The sequence below is a fragment of the Amblyomma maculatum genome, chromosome 11 (assembly GCF_055883805.1).
Source record: "Amblyomma maculatum isolate TAMU_Amacu chromosome 11, ASM5588380v1, whole genome shotgun sequence".
Taxonomy (NCBI): Eukaryota; Metazoa; Arthropoda; class Arachnida; order Ixodida; family Ixodidae; genus Amblyomma; species Amblyomma maculatum.
The window spans coordinates 37,210,472-37,226,358 of NC_139354.1; the positions used below are offsets into that span (position 1 = coordinate 37,210,472).

Genomic DNA, 15,887 nt, shown 5'->3' on the forward strand with positions numbered 1-15,887 from the left:
GCATGTAAATTAACGGGAATCCGCAGTGGGATCTGCAGACAAGAACCATTACCGCGGGCACACCATACCCTTACAGGTGGAGATTAGGAGTCTCCCTAATTTTTTTTTTCTGCTCAAAGCTTGTCATTTCCTTTGTTCTTCCAGATGAGGAAGATGTGAAAATGATAGCATCGAAAATTCCCGAGACCATCGTTAACAAGGATGCTGATCCCAACAGCGTAAAAAGGAACTTCAGAAAAGATGGATGACTAGTAATGCTGGCAACAGTTGAAGCTAAGTGGAAAGGCATGAAATTGAAATGCAACATATGCAGAGATATGTTGCGAGACGACCAGTCTGTGGTGTGCGACATCTGGCTCCGTTAGTTTCATCAAGTGATTGGCCAAAGCAGATGGGGCTTGTGGTTAGTAGCATAGATGCAACCTTGCCCATTAATAATTGGAGTGGAGTAAGTGCATTGTTTTGTTTTTGTAAGAAGTTCATGGTTTCCATGCAAACATTATGAGAAATTTTTTCCTAGAGAATGTTTGCTGAAATGTGAATATAATGTGCAATAAAACTAGTATTTTCTTGCTATTTACTTTTCCTTGTATACATTAGTTCTGTGAAGAAAACCACCGGCTAGAAGGAAATGTAATGGCATGCATTTTGATACTTCGCCCCGTTGTGCTGGCTCAGTAGTTAGAGTGCTTGGCTGCTGAACCGAAAGATGCAGATTTGGTTCCAGCCACAGCAGGGGCATTTCAATAGAGGCGAAACAATAGGCCATCATGCACCGTGCGGTGTCAGTGCATGTAAAAGAACCCCAGGTGGTCGAAATTATACCGGAGCCCTCAACTATTGTGTTCCTCATAGCCATAGTTGCTGTGCCAGGCAGCTATTTTACAGAAACCTGAACCACTTCACCTGTAGTAATGCGCATCCCGGCGGTGTGGGCTGGGCACTTATTTTTCGGTCCACTCCAACATGCAAAAACTGCATCATGTGCATTCCCGTTTTCCGAGTTTTGAGCACTGTAGTGCAGGCTAACAAATTGTCGACTTATTTTCGTCTGATTGTTGCACAGCGCGTGTAAATAAATTACCACTGCACCTAATAAACACTGACATGCACGTTCAACATCGCTGATCATAAACGGACACACTGATGTCCGTCCGGACATCGGCGCACTTATCACAGCACTATTCGTAGTCTCACACAGCACTCTAGTAGGACGTAATCCGTACATTACAGCATCTCACGATAAGCACAAACCACACCTCCAACAAACACGAATGACGCGATGCTTGGGCTAGAGACACGCCGGCGGCACCCAGCTTTTTCAGCGCCGCTTGTATTGTACTACGTAGAACTTGCAGCACCAAACCTCAATGCGAGCAGAAAGCGATGCGTTACGTGACGCATCTCATCACAGATGGAAGTGACGAAACTTCGAAGAATCAAAACTACATAACGACCGTCGTAGAGGTTAATCCACATGATAACGAGGACCAAATGAGCGGGCGTGCGGGCTGGCCGTCAACACCGCGATTACATGCGCTTGCGCTCTGGTCGTGCTTGCCACCCTGCCGCGGTTCAACTCACGTAAACCTATCATCATGCCATCACGTAGTATATCACCCATTCTAGGCACTACTCTTGCCACTGCACTATTCTTTGTAATTTCACATTTGACGCATGCAGTATGTAGTACATACTATACATACTTCTTGCACCTCGCACGTACACCTCATACCAACTTCGATTTGGCTACATATGGTTACCATGTTGTTGCTACCAACGTTACTGGTTGCTACAACCACATCTGGGGATCTCGGATCCGTCCGGCTTTCCCGACGGATCCCAAGGCCCATATCGGAGAAACATGCGCTGGGTCCATCGGAAGAACCCTACCGATCGGGTCCGTCCGCCGTACCTCTGAAAAATATTTCCCGGATCCGTCCGTCGTATCCCGAAGAAAAACGCACCGGGTCCGTCGGACGTACCTTTAAGACCATCGATCGGGTCCGTCCGACGTACCTTTAGCCACAGCCTTTTCTTTTCAGCAGGGCAGAAGAAGGAATTAGCATCAGATCAGTTGAGCTGGAGCTAAAAGTGTCTTTTTTTGTTAACAACATTCCCGGCGTGGCAATTAAGTTCATTATGACAAGCAACACCAGTCAGCCACGCGGAAATGTCTAACTTGTAGGTGTTGCTTATCATAACAGTGCAACATCGGCGACACCTCCCCCCCCCCAACCCAGTTGTTAAAAAGTAGAATAAAACGACACTTTTCATAGCTCTAGCTCCGATACTCTAGTGCTAGTTCTTTGCACTCCCCCTGCTAAAAAAAAAAAAAGAAAAAAAAGAAAAAAAAACGGCGACATCAGAAAAATCAGCGCAAATTCGACGTGTTTACTCGCATTTGTGGTATTCCGCCAGTTTGTGAGGTGTGGGCTGCGACATATTTTGCACACACAACGCGAATGTAAAGTGTGTTACCACTGCATAGAGTTTTCTAGTTGATGGCTTTATTATTGGGCTCTCTAATTCAAATTGGAAAAGTCATAGCTGCAGTATTTCAGTGTAAAAAGCTCACGTGCACTTAGTCAAACTATTTGCTCCACTTGTACACACTTTGCTCGTTTTTGAGATCCCGAGATGTGTAGAACAATCTTGTCATGAGGCTGAACTTCACTTTCGACGATTTTAAGGCGAAAGGCTCATGCTTTCGCGGACAAAATGTGTCCTGCTTTTGCGGCGGCTCTGATTGGCCGAGGCGGGATGAGGTCATAGAGGTATTGGCCTCGAGATCGAGCAGAGTCGCCACCTTGCGGCTCAGCGGCGAAACCTTTTCAGTCACGTCGCGTGCCAGCCTGCAGTGATTTACGCGCGCGCATGCGGCGTGTACAGGAGTGTTTTTGTTTGTTTCGCAGTTCCTGTGAGCTTTTGCTTACCTATATCCTCTTGCAAAATAAATATGAACAGTCTATAACCCCACGCTTCATTAAAAAAGAAAATACTTGTCCGTATCGAGCATGTCATGCTTGGATAAAGACATCATCCATCGCGGTCTTCGGCGCTTGAGATCCTTTGACATGCAATGTCTAAAACGAAGTGGTACTGTCGTTACCGCCGTGTCAAAGCAAAAAAGGTCGTTGCCGTCAATAAAAGTTAATGCAAACGCTCAGAAATCGCATATTCCCGTTTCTGTTTGGAATACCGCAGCTACTAAAACAGATGCCACCGCAGACTGCTTTATATAGCAGAATGCAGTGTGAACAGACCACTCTATGCCTACTATGCCGTCTGTATGCACGCTATAGTGGTGTGAGTAGTTTTTTTTTTTTTTTTTTTTTTGGCTTTTAAACCTCTGTCGCGGTGTCTCAATGGTAAGGGCGCTCGACTGCTAATTTCGAGAATGGGGGATTCAATCACAACCGTTTCGAAAGGCGTTCCCCTGCTGTGGGATTTGACTGCACAATAAACAATCTCACGTGGTAAATGGGGTGTTAATAATGAGAAAAAAAAACGACACCAAAACCAGCCTCTGCAATCATCCGTCATAGCCGATGCCGCTTTCGTGCGTTAAACCCGAGCCAATATGCATTTCTCTTTTTTTTTTGTTTGTTTTTGTTGAAGGCTTCTGTGCATCCGTAAAAGTTTTAGTGAGCACATTTTGCTTTAGAGAAATGCTCGAATGTTTGGGAAACATATTCCCCGCACCTATTTGTTACCCTAAATATTACATAATACACCTAGATCAATGTACTTTACTGGTAGCATATTATAATCATTATAATCTCTTTTCGTCCAAGTGCTGTCTTCCGACAAAACTCGTCATTTCTGACAAGGGGAGTAAAACAGCTTCATGCGGGCTCAAATATCAGTGTTTAGTTCGGGAATAAATACATTTTTATAGTCGCATGATAAGATGACCTCCATTTCTTTCGGAATAGTTTTATATCCGGCATCTGTTTTGCAAGCAACCCTAATATTTTACTTCGCATAAGATTTAGTCACTGCTAAATAATTAGTGATAAAGAAATTTTCAGCCTGTAAAATTGCTTCCCAGAACATGACAGTGCCCATGCGCAGTTTATAACGATGTCTTCACAGCGAGTAATTCGTAGCTGGCACTCTAACGTTACTGAAACTTAATCGCTGATTATTATAAATTCTGTCAAGTTTGTAAAAGTTCTCTCACACGGTGAAATTTATTCGCACTGCAAAACAAAATAATTACACTACTAATTTACCGTTATTAACATCACACACATATCAGAAATCCCTTATACTTTCCTCGGTTTCCGGAAATCATTTACAGTTAGTGGCGCATGCATTAATACACTATCACATTCTATGACAGTGGCCGCAAAAAGCACCTCGGCAAATTGAATCCACTCAGCGCTGTACATGTGAACAATCAGCTTTCCAGTGCGGCGAGGTTTCCTGTATAGTGTCGGCGCGATCTCATTTTTGGGGAATACTTGTGCGTTGTTGTCTGGGCCAGAGTTGATGTTTCTTCTGTCATAAATTATAGTTCCATGTATACGCGAACATCAACATGCAGAACATCACGTAGAAACGGCTTTTCGCAATGGTTGCTGCAGGTTGGTAAACCATGGCAGTGGTTGCTGCAGTGTGCGGGGAGCGGGAAGTCCTTCTCTATCGGATTGGCTTTTACTAGAAGAATCTACTACCCGACCAGGCGAGTTTTAGTCAGTCGTTAGGTTTTGCACATCTACTAACTGCGCTGCTTATGCTCAGGTCATGAGGGGAGCGCATGTATCTACATAGCGATCCTAGCAGTAGCCCGCAGCCATGGCCCCCTGTAGGCCAGCGTCTGTGCCCTTTTAGCGGCCCTACCAATACCTTTCGACACAAGTAAATTAATAAATGAAGTAATTCGAACAAATATATTATCTTCAGTGATTGTCTCGCTGCACTTCAATTATTTAAGTCATCAGCCATTGACTTAAATAAGCTGCACACTGGGACCTACGAGCTGATTGTCTACAGTGATTGCCTGCTCACTGCTGTATCGCGGACAATGACTACACCGACGCCGCCGCTAAACTAGTACCAGAAGATTCATCAAAAATAATTGCAATTCCACTCTCGCGAAGAGATGCAGCAAGACTTGTAGCCACTGAATCGTGGCGATGGCAGCGCTCTCTGTGGTATGATCCAACCATCAATACCGACCTCTACATCGAATAGATCCCACTTACGTCTTTCGAATGCCACGCAACTTGAGCAGATGCCATTGTAGGTGTCTGCACTAAATTCGCTTGAATCTTTCATACACAAACGACTTCTTGCAACAGCCATCTGTGCACTACATGTGACACAGGTCTGTTCGGTTGTCCGGCGTTTTATTGTGGTGAATTGTGTAGGGTTGTTTTGTGACATGCACAAACTTCAATTGCGTAATATTTGGGTCGATAAGAATCTTACTGCTTTGGCATGATTCGTGTAAACTGACTGTTATTTGTGAACAAAGAATTCCTCCAAATACAATACGCTTTCCTGTAATAGTGTATTTGTGCATAGAGCTGTCGTTGTTTGCTGTGGAGAATCCGACCTGTTTATTTCCATGCCGGAGCTCTCCTTTACTTATATGCCTTGAGAAGTGTAGTCCACACGCACATCGCTGTGCAACAATTTTCGTCATGGTTACAAAATATTCATCATCATCATCATCAGCCTGATTATACCCACTGCAGGGCGAAGGCCTCTCCCATATTTCTCCACTTAACCCGGTCCTGTGCTAGCTGCATCCACTTGACCCCTGCGAACTTCTTAATCTCATCCGCCCACCGAACTTTCTGCCGCCCCCTGCTACGCTTTCCTTCCCTTGGAATCCAATTTGTTACTCTCAGTGAGCATCGGTTTATCCTCTCTTCGCACTACATGTCCCGCCCATGTCCATTTCTTCTTCTTAATTTCCACTAGAATGTCGGTAACTTGAGATATTTCTCTGACCCACTCTGCACGCTTTCTATCTCTTAATGTTACCCCTACCATTTTTCGTTCCATAGCCCTCTGGGTTGTCCTCAACTTAAGTAGAACTCTCTTGGTTGGTTGGTACAAAATATTAGCTTCATTTAAATGGTTTTATCAAACTTTATCTCACATTCTACATATTGGCTGCGACCGTGCAAGGCCACATTACTTGCAGCTGGATGCCAAGCCTTTGCGTTGTAATATTGCAATTTATCTTGTAAATAACTTTACACAGGAAAAAAATATATGCGCGACAGCACACGCTTTTTTATGTGTCTTTTTCATCTTCAAAATTTGGGCGTACTGCTGCAGCATCCTTTTACTTTGTGAATTACTATTGAAGCTGTATATTTCATATTGTTCTGCACCATTCACTGCACAGTTGCTGCTTGGACACCTCAGAAAGCTGACATTAATGTGCTGTTGCTTCTCCGGCACTCCATGTTGCCTTTGTGTTCTTCGTGGTGTGCGAGCACTACCACGCATCTGTCATTAATTAGGCTCATGCATGCAATTTCAGCTCCTTACTGTGTATGAGGCAATAACCTCACATTTTCTCGCACAGTCTCACTAATTTCACGTAAGAAATAGCATACAAGTCGCATATAATTGCGTAAGATCTCATAGTTTCTTGTACATTAACATAAATTATGGAAGATATTTTATGATAATCATGTGCGCCGTATGAGAGTCCATGTGATTTGATGAGATTGTGTAAGGTCATTGCCCCGTAGAACTTTTCGTTTTTCAGTAGGGAACCCAGCATGCTGTTACATAACGTTCAAAGAAAAGGCCAACGACGACGGATACTAAACGATGCTTGCACACATCGGCTAAGTGTTGACCCTGTTCAACATCCGGAAGCTGGCTTAACTTTCCAGCCAAATTCTCTGTCCAGTTAGATGCCCAAACAGTAACGGTATCAATTTTTTTGCCGACTTCTGCGAGCATCATTCAGTCTTCTTCGTTGCTGTCGTCGTAGTCTACAAAAGAAATGTTTCAAAATCCGCGCCGACCATACGTCAGTAAAACGCCATGCTCTAAAGTTGTTGTTTTATTATTAGCACTAGTACTTAGAACAGTTCTCCGGGCGGCGTGGTGATTCAAAGAAACTCATGTCTCACTCAGTCGTCAACATGTGCGGTCTGCAAATTCCGCTACCATGTGATCAACGTTGGAGACGGCAGCTATCGGTGCGATTGTAGCCTTGGCAACGGCCGGAACTTAGGACAGAGAAGTAGCGATAAGCGCGCTGTCAAGGGGGTGGGAATGCCAGTTCGTGCAGATCGTCAAGGGGCGAGCGAACGCGGTCGGCGATGCCTCCTGGGAGCGTAACATACACCCTCGTTGGCTTCGCCCAAGAACTGGACTGGAGGCCCTTGATATTCGTGAAGCGCATTCCAGCTCACTGGGTGTGCAACACCTGTGGTCTGGTGCGCAACTGGGTAGCCGTACTCCCTTGCCTGCACACACTTTGCGAGTCTTGCTACGAGCTCAGCGAGCGTGATGGCTGCCACGTCTGTCCATTGGATAGCGAACCGTGCGAAGATGGAGACGGCGACCTCAGAGAGATTCCCGCTCAAGAGCTCCTGAAGAGAGAGGTAAGCTTTTATGTTGGAGGAGCAGTTGTGTTTTGTGCTTAATTTACTGGGAACGTTGTTGTTTTATAATTGTCATATTGTCGAGGGTTTCCATCGAATGAAGCACGATTGTTCCGTTAAGCAGGGTTTGCAGCATCGATACCAAGCTAATAATTATGTAAATAATATATTTGTGTGCCTGTGGACATAAGTCCTGTAAGCGGCTAAAATGGGCACGTCGTTTTAAGGAATAGCGTTGCAGTGTGTAGAGTATTGCAGGATCTACCCACGTGCCACATTTGCCAAAAGTAACCAGGCTTCTCCGAATGCTGCTAGAACGGGAGCGCGGCTACGCGGCGGCGTCGCGTTTGCTGGTGCTTGCCGGCGTTCGTCAGCTCCGAGGGTACAGCAGGCGACGTTACTTCTCACTCTCACTCTCGCTCTTTTGCTAAAAAAAAATGAGGCGCGTACAATGCATCGACTGTGTTCTTACGTTTGCGGAGCATGGCTAAGCCACATGAAGGCGCATAGCATAGATATGCAGTGTTGCCTAATCGTGGGATATCCGAGCTACTAAGGAAGAAAGGTAATTTTTCTTGAAATCATTGAAAATGCGGGAAAATTTCTTTGCTTCTGGAAACTGGTGTTACATACGTTTCCTCAGGAAAATCTGTAAGGAAATAGTGAAAACGCAGAGCTGACTTTTTTTTGGGAGCAAACTTTTGTCCTTATTTACTTTCTTGGTTGGCCTTGGTTGCAAAACCAATCAATTGCGCGCGTGGCACACCGCACAAGTGCTCAGAGTGTGGCATTCCGGACTCACTTTTTGGACAGAAAGTTTCCTTTTCTCACCTTTTCACCTAGACACTGATTCCCAGAAAGCATTAAGATACACTCCGAACAACGTTCTATGGTTCTGCAGCCAAGGTTAGGGATTTGACGGATTTTCCTTCAAATCGTGTCCTTGTGCCGTGAACACGATCGGGCCTCTGTCTAGGGGTGCGGAGGGGAGAAGGGTTTGGCTTGGTTTGTTTGTAGGGTTTAAAGTCCCAAAGTGACTTAGGCTATGAGAGACACCGTAGTGGAGGGCTCCGGCAATTTCAATACCTGGGGTTCTTTATAACGTGCACTGCCATCGCACAGCACACGGGCGCCTAGCTTTTCGCCTGCATTGAAAGGCAACCGCCGCAGCCGGGATTTGATTACACATCCTTGGGCATAGTAGTCGAGCTCCCTAACCACTGCACCACCACGGCGGGTCAGAAGAAGGTAATTAAGTTAGGAAAGGTGTGGGGCGTTAGGGGTAGGGGTTAGTGCAGGCCACTAGCTTCTATGGTTAATGACAGCCTGCACAGATGGCTTCTGAAAGGCACCATAAACTATCCCCTTGATCAATATTGTTACAAATATCCAAAATAGAGACAGCTTAGTTGACCGCTCTGGTCAGCGCTCGTAGAACCCAACTGCGCGTGCTCTTTCTTCGTTCGCCAGGTGGCCTTATCTCCTCCCCCCCCCCCCCCCCCCCCAAAAAAAAAAAGATCACGGAAGCGTCAGTTGTTACACTACACGGTAATCAACGCGCGGTGTCACACCACGGCATCACACCTCGCCACAGTTCCGCAACGGCATCACAAATTACCGGATAAAGTATGGTTTCAGTCGAGCAATGTTCACAACGTCGGAGTAAGATTAATGACGACTAAGTTGGTTATACTGTCGCGAACCACTTCATATGTGACGTTCGTTACACGGCGTAGTATTCTGTAGGGAACGAAGTATCGGCCCATCATTTTTTCCGAGAATCCCAGGCGTCTCACAGTGGACCAAACCCGAACTTGTTCCCCAGGTGCATAACTGACGCGCCGGTGCCGAAGGAATTGTACCGGGCGCATACCCACAGACTATTGAAAAGAATAATGTTGAGGCGTGCAAGTTGGCGCGCTTCATCAGCGCGTTGGGATAAAAGCTCCGCTTCCAGCGCCAACAGCTTGTCTTCAGAAGTGCACGGTATCATGGCGTCCAACATCGTCTGGCCGTCCCTTCCGTAGATTGGACGAAACGGAGTGAACCGAGTCATTTCTTGCACAACGGTGTTATAAGCGTATTTCATATAAGAAACGATCTCATCCCAGTTCTTGTGCTGCGCATCCACATACAACGAGATCATACCGGCGATGGTCCTATTTAATATTTCCGTCAGCCCATTGCTTCGAGGGTGATAAGCCGTGGTCTTGCAGTGGCTTGTGTGGCTGAGTGCGAACACATCTCGAATGAACTGTGCTGTGAACGCTGTGCCTCTGTCAGTAATCACAAACGATGGAGCACCAAGGCTCAAGACGATTTTTGCATGAAGTAATTGGCCATCTCGGAAGAAGCACCCCCGTTCCATCGCCTTTTCTTTCTGCACACCCCGTTAAACAATCTGTTAAAACTATCATACATTCGTTACCGGCTCCAGACCTATAGAAAAGGCCCAGAAGATCGATACCGACTTGGCAGGTGGTGTAATTGACTGCAGCAAATCTGCAGGCTTCAGCGGTGGTGACTTACGACGTTGACACTGGCGGCAGCCCCTGAAGTACTGGTGAGCAGTGACATCAAGTTTCGGCCAGTAGTAAGCCTGACGAACTCGAACAAGCGTGCGGGAGAAAACAATGTCCGGCGTATAGTTTGTCGTGACAAGCGAGAAGGATGTCGTCACGCAGGTCATAAGGAACAACGAGAAGATAGGGTCGAGTTCCACTACTTGAGTCCCGTTTGAACAACACACCATTACGCAAATAGAACAAATAAAGAGATCTGTAAAGATGACGGGGCACGTCAGCAGCACGACGCTCCAGGTGGTCAACAACAGATCGAGTTCGTCGTCTGCTCAATATCATGCCATCAGTTGTGTCACTGACCACCCAAGGAAATGACTTTCATCTATATGAAGTTGCAGAGCTCAAACAATGCGACGAGACAAACGCAGGTCATGCCCATAACCTCAAGTATTTGGCTTTGGTCAAATACTTTAGGTTATAACCGAACAGTACTAGGAGAAACAAAGCCGTTTCTTCGAACAAACTTTACGCTTCGCTCAAGTATACGGGATTGAATCCCGGCCTCGGCAGCGTTTTTTAAATGGAAGCAAATAGCGAGGTGCCCGTGTGCTGTGCGATGTCAGTGCACGTTAAAGAACCCCAGGTGGTTTAAATTTCCGGAGCCCTCCACTACGGCGTCTCTCGTACCCAGAGTCGCTTTGGGACGTTAAACTCAACAAATCATACCAGCTTTTACGCTTCACTTGTTTTCGACTCAGATTTCTTTTGAAATTTTTCAAATTCTCTCTCCAGTTCTTTCCATCTATCTCCTAGCGCTTGAAGGGCGCTTACGCAGGTGCAACGTGTGCAGGTTTCGAGTGGTTTATAAGTTGTTTAGTGATCGCTGCAAGTAGGTTCCTAACTCAAGGTGACACGCACAAACGACATTGTATGAAGGATTTTGCACAAATAGAGAAATCTGGGATTCCTTTTAATTGTCAGACAACCGTGAAGCATAATATACTTTTATACTCATGGGAATAGGAACGATCTAACCTTACGACGCATGGCGAAGATTCTTTCTGAATATTTCCTGTTTTCGCAGCAAGTAACTAAAACTGCCATATCAAACCAAAGGCCTCCATGTTACAAATCAATTGAGAGGCACGTGTGGCATATTTTAAGATGCGTTCTGTGAACATATTGAAATAAATGGCCTAAGCCTGCGATGTTCAGCAAAATTCTGCTTCTGCAGTTTCTCCTGCGTCCATAATAATTAACTCCGATTCCAAAGTTGAAATCAATTTCGGGCGCATTCTCGAGCATTAATGTCAAAAACTAGGAGCATAGCGAAGGATGATATGTCGCTATATGGACTGCTATCATTGTATTATGCAACATGTGATATCATTACGTTTAAAGACTCTTTCCTACAAAGTGTCCCAATATTGTGAGCATATTTTTTTTTTTTTGCAGTCGGTGGTTGTGCTAACATTTTCGCAGGCTAAACTATTTACTGCTTCAGCGGCAATTTCAAGCAAAACAAAAGAATAGAATATAATTCCGTATATTTAACTTTCACTTCTTTACATAACATCATTTCGTTCGTGGATTATAGACACTCTCTTCTCGTCTGCCTGCATTGTATACAAGCGGTGTTTATCGTTATCGTGCAAATGCGAAGCAATGGCAACAAAGGTTGCATGGTGCACATGGCTCGGCGTTCTTTCAGTGATAAGTCACGTGACCATTGGAAGTGACTGATCGCACCACCTAACTGGTGAAATGTCCAATGAATGCCTCTTCCCGCGAAATAAATAAATGACCTACTTTAGAGGCGTGCGCCTAGAAACGATCGTTTCTAATGTGCGGCGTTAGCTAAGGTGCACATGATGAATGGGGGCTCTGTACTTCACTATTTGTCGCCAATAGCGCGTGTATAGATAAAACAAATAGTGACATGAACGACGGTTTTGAAAATTAACGTTCATTTAACTTTGCAGGTGAAGTGCTGGAACGAGGGAAATGGCTGTCAAGCGGTTCTGCCTGCATCGCGAATCGTCCAGCACTACCAACGCGAGTGTCGCCACCACTCCATTCAATGTCCCAGGTGTTCTGGCACAGTTCTTTGCCTCGAAGTGTGTGAGCACTTGGAGTCTGAATGCTCTACTGATGCGACGTCTTCTGAACCGAAATGCCAAGTAAATTCAAGCCGTAAAGAAGAGACTGCACACCTGACATCGTTCAGAGCTATTCTTGAAGAGCAGGCAGGTGAACTGAAGGCACTTATGGAGCGCCTGCTGGCAGCAAGCGGCGCCAACAGCGACCGCCTCACTGAAATCTGTCACGGTATAAACAACTCCCAAGAAACGCTTAGAGAAGAACTCAGAAGCGTGAAGGATACAGTGAGGCAGGAAGTAGAATTGATAGCGGAGCTTCGTGGCTGGGTGAAAAAATGCCCGGATGAAATAACCGCATTTAGAGAAGAATCAAAAGAACGTTCGATTGAACGCAGGGATGCCATCCAAGGCATTGGGAACAAGATAGGTTTAGTTGAAACTCTACTGAGAGAAGAGTTTTCAAAAGATGCCAGACAAAAAAGGGACAATGATCCACAAACCGCAGGTGGCGCCGAAGACACTTCCAAACTGGCAGAAATTAAGAATACGATTGACCGCGTCATCAAGCCGCTGCTAAACCAAGCTGACCTGGTGGCCTCGGAGTGTAAGTTTGTCGTAAAAGTTGTGTCTTCACTCTTAGAACAATCATGCAAGAGAGGCCAGAGGCTATATGAGGGCGACCGTGTATACCTTCGAGGCTACTGCATTTCCCCTGTTGTCTTGATAAACGGCGGAGGATGGCTGAGTCCTAACCTCTACCTACACAAGGGCGTCTTTGACGACATTCTTCAGTGGCCGTTAACGCCAACAATCAGACTTACCGCCTTCCATCCAAAGGGAGGATCACGGGTCACGATGCGTGCCAGGTGTACGCCGATGTATCGCGTGCTGAAAGATAGACATGGAAACGGCCAATATGTTGCAACCAAAGATTGGTTAGGTGAATATCTGCACATTACAAATCTCATCAGTGACGGCTACGTGGAAAACGATCAGCTTCTGGTGAAATTTGAGCTTCTTTCTAACCTGATTAAAGCTTGATTCAGTGCGAACAAGAAGTATCGTAACAGCGTCGCTGGTGCCAACGTCCATTACACATCCACTTCTTTATTTTTTTCGTGAAACCACCAGAGTCTTCGATCGCTTGACTTGGTTCTCCGCATGTTGTTGTGACTTACTTTGCACAAAATAATAAAACTGCTTTGCTATTAGGTCTGATTCAATCTTGATAAGTAAACGGCAAATATTCTATTACTGAAGGTGGTGTATTTTTACTTCAGCTGGAAATATTGCAGACTTTCCCCACTCCGCTGCTAATCCGTCCTATGCAATGATTATCATACTGCATGCATGGTTAATGAGTTATATTTGTGGTTGAACATAAATGAACTAGAAATAAATGATAATAAAACAGTTTATAGTATTGAAGGCACGCAGCAAGCCTGATGACATCGAAATTAAGCTTGCATTTGAAAACAGTGTAACTGAACGTGTTTCTTCTTACACATTTTAGGTGTCATTTTTGAAGAACACTGGAGTTGGGCCCTGCATATTTATAAGATTAATGCTAATATACCAAGGTCACTCTGTGCGCTATACAATGTTGGAGACATTGTTTCGAACTGGCTGAGGCGGCACCTATATTTTACCCTAATTCGTCCACATCTTCATTATTGTTCAATGGCATGGGGGTCTGCAACAAAAACTAACCTCGCGAGGCTGATAATGTTGAAGAAAGCAATACGGTATGTCGAAAACCTTGCATACAGTGATGATAAAGGTCTGCACTTCTCTGAGCATTCCGTCCTAAATGTGAACAAATTAATTGAATTGAAATTGCTTTGTTCCGGCTTTAACGATCTCAAACTTAGTTACGCAAAATGTGCCCAATTATATTCAAGTAGTGCCTTATAAATTAAGGCACTTCAGTTACATAGTACCACTTGGGCGGACTATGGGATAACAGTGCTTTCGTTTTTAATTAACAATGGTGTGAATCAAGATAAATATATCATGGAACTTATCCAGAAATGTGTTTCCCAGAACTCCTTCAAAAAGATGCTATAGCTTATCTCCTTTCTTTTTCGAATGATTAAATGGTTGTCATGCAGCAGCTCCCTATGTCTTTGATGTTCCGTTAACTGTGTGAACTTTCTTATATTTATTATTCCAAATATGTTTTGTAAACGTTCAGTGTATAACAATGTAAAAAAAAAAAGTATGCACATTGCTACCAATTTTTTTCTTCAAAAATATTGGCTTTCTGCGTAATGTGAACGTATGATGTTCTTGCTTCTGCTACTTGTTCTGTGCATTGTGTTCGGGTCCTTGGGTCACGTCATGCAGGGTTCATCTGTTTTTTGCCCTTGTATCCAAGACTGTTATTGTCTGAATAAAGAAAATCAATATTCTATTAAATGCGTTGGTTATTTGTTAATGTACCAGGGTACATTAAACCACCCCTTTAAAGCTCGTTGCTCATAACCTCCCGCTTATAAAGCCTCAGGAATATTCTTCGATGCTCCCTTTTCTATGCTGGTCTTCCATTTGATTTTTTGAAAGCATGGATAACGGAAGCTGTTGCGGCTTTCGCGTCTATTAATGCAGCGTAGCTAGACTGCATATGCTGCTGACAATGCACATAAATTTAATAGTATCTTGAGCATTGCGCTATTGTCTAGCATAGCCGGTACCAGCATCGTTGTCTAGACTTCCCATAGAAGCACTTGTACTCAGAAGAGCGTGTTGTCGTGCTAGTTGGTTCTGCATAGTATATAAGAGAAATGCGCAACAACTTCAACAGGACACAGGAAGAAACACACAAAACAAGCGCGCTCGTGAACTGTTTTGTGTGTTTCTTCCTGTGTCCTGTTGAAGTTGTTGCGCATTTCTCTTATATACTATGCACTTGTACTCATATAGGGCATGTCCTCATTTCTTTCCTTAAAGCGCAGCTTCTTACTGCGGCCAATCCGTTGCGATACGTACGGTTCCAAGCATACAGCAGCTCTAGATTCTGCTTGCAGTGGACTTCTTTCGTCAGTACTTGTCCTCGAACATTTGTTTACTCACGCGTCCTCGGATTGATAAGAAGCGCGAAGCAAAGGAAGTGATAAGGAGAAGCAGATATTTCAATGTTCATGCTCAGTCCAGCTTTGCACCTTGTAAAGGGATACCTGAGGGCTGCTCTATCAGAGAGTAAACGAGTTTACTTTGGGTAGAATGTTGAGCTCGATACATCTCTCGTCCACAAAGTGAAAAGGGAATATAATCCATGCGGAATTGCATTTCAAAAAGTACAAGGCAAGCAAAACACTTGTATTGATTTTTTTTTTTTTTTTGGCGTGACGTGGACGGAGAGGGTTGGCAGAGCGTATCATCAGAGCGCGTCGGCATAACGTCTCTGTTCGAACTGTCAATCATTATTAGGAGCAACAAAATCCTGTCCAAACAAGGAATCTAACCCCCATCCGTACCCCAACCGAACACGCAAACGACTGCTCTACGCCGAATTCTTGAGAACGAGCACGTAATTCTTCTTAACTAGCGTAAGGCCGCCGGAAGCCGCTGAGGGAAAGAACAGTGGCAGTAAGCAAGAAAAAATGGATAAGAATGCACAAAATTTTAAAAGGCTGTCCCCGAGTAATAAATTGAACATCGTCATTTTGAGAGAGCTG

The 15,887-nt window shown here is 44.7% G+C and overlaps 1 protein-coding gene across 1 annotated transcript; it reads left to right on the top strand.

The window, feature by feature from the left end:
* The first annotated feature begins 7,152 nt into the window (after nucleotides 1-7,152).
* LOC146173519 (TNF receptor-associated factor 3-like) lies at nucleotides 7,153-13,421 on the top strand. The gene is made up of 2 exons (XM_084584796.1): nucleotides 7,153-7,589; nucleotides 12,094-13,421. Exons 1-2 carry the CDS (start codon nucleotides 7,305-7,307, stop codon nucleotides 13,249-13,251), a joined length of 1,443 nt encoding a protein of 480 aa, XP_084440922.1. The 5' UTR covers nucleotides 7,153-7,304; the 3' UTR covers nucleotides 13,252-13,421.
* The last annotated feature ends 2,466 nt before the right edge of the window (nucleotides 13,422-15,887 follow it).

Excerpts from the sequence above, each read along its gene's own strand:
- LOC146173519 (XM_084584796.1), top strand. The coding sequence starts at position 7,305 with ATGCCTCCTGGGAGCGTAACATACACCCTCGTTGGCTTCGCCCAAGAA. Across the intron at positions 7,590-12,093 it reads AAGAGCTCCTGAAGAGAGAG|GTGAAGTGCTGGAACGAGGG; the intron begins GTAAGCTTTTAT and ends TTAACTTTGCAG.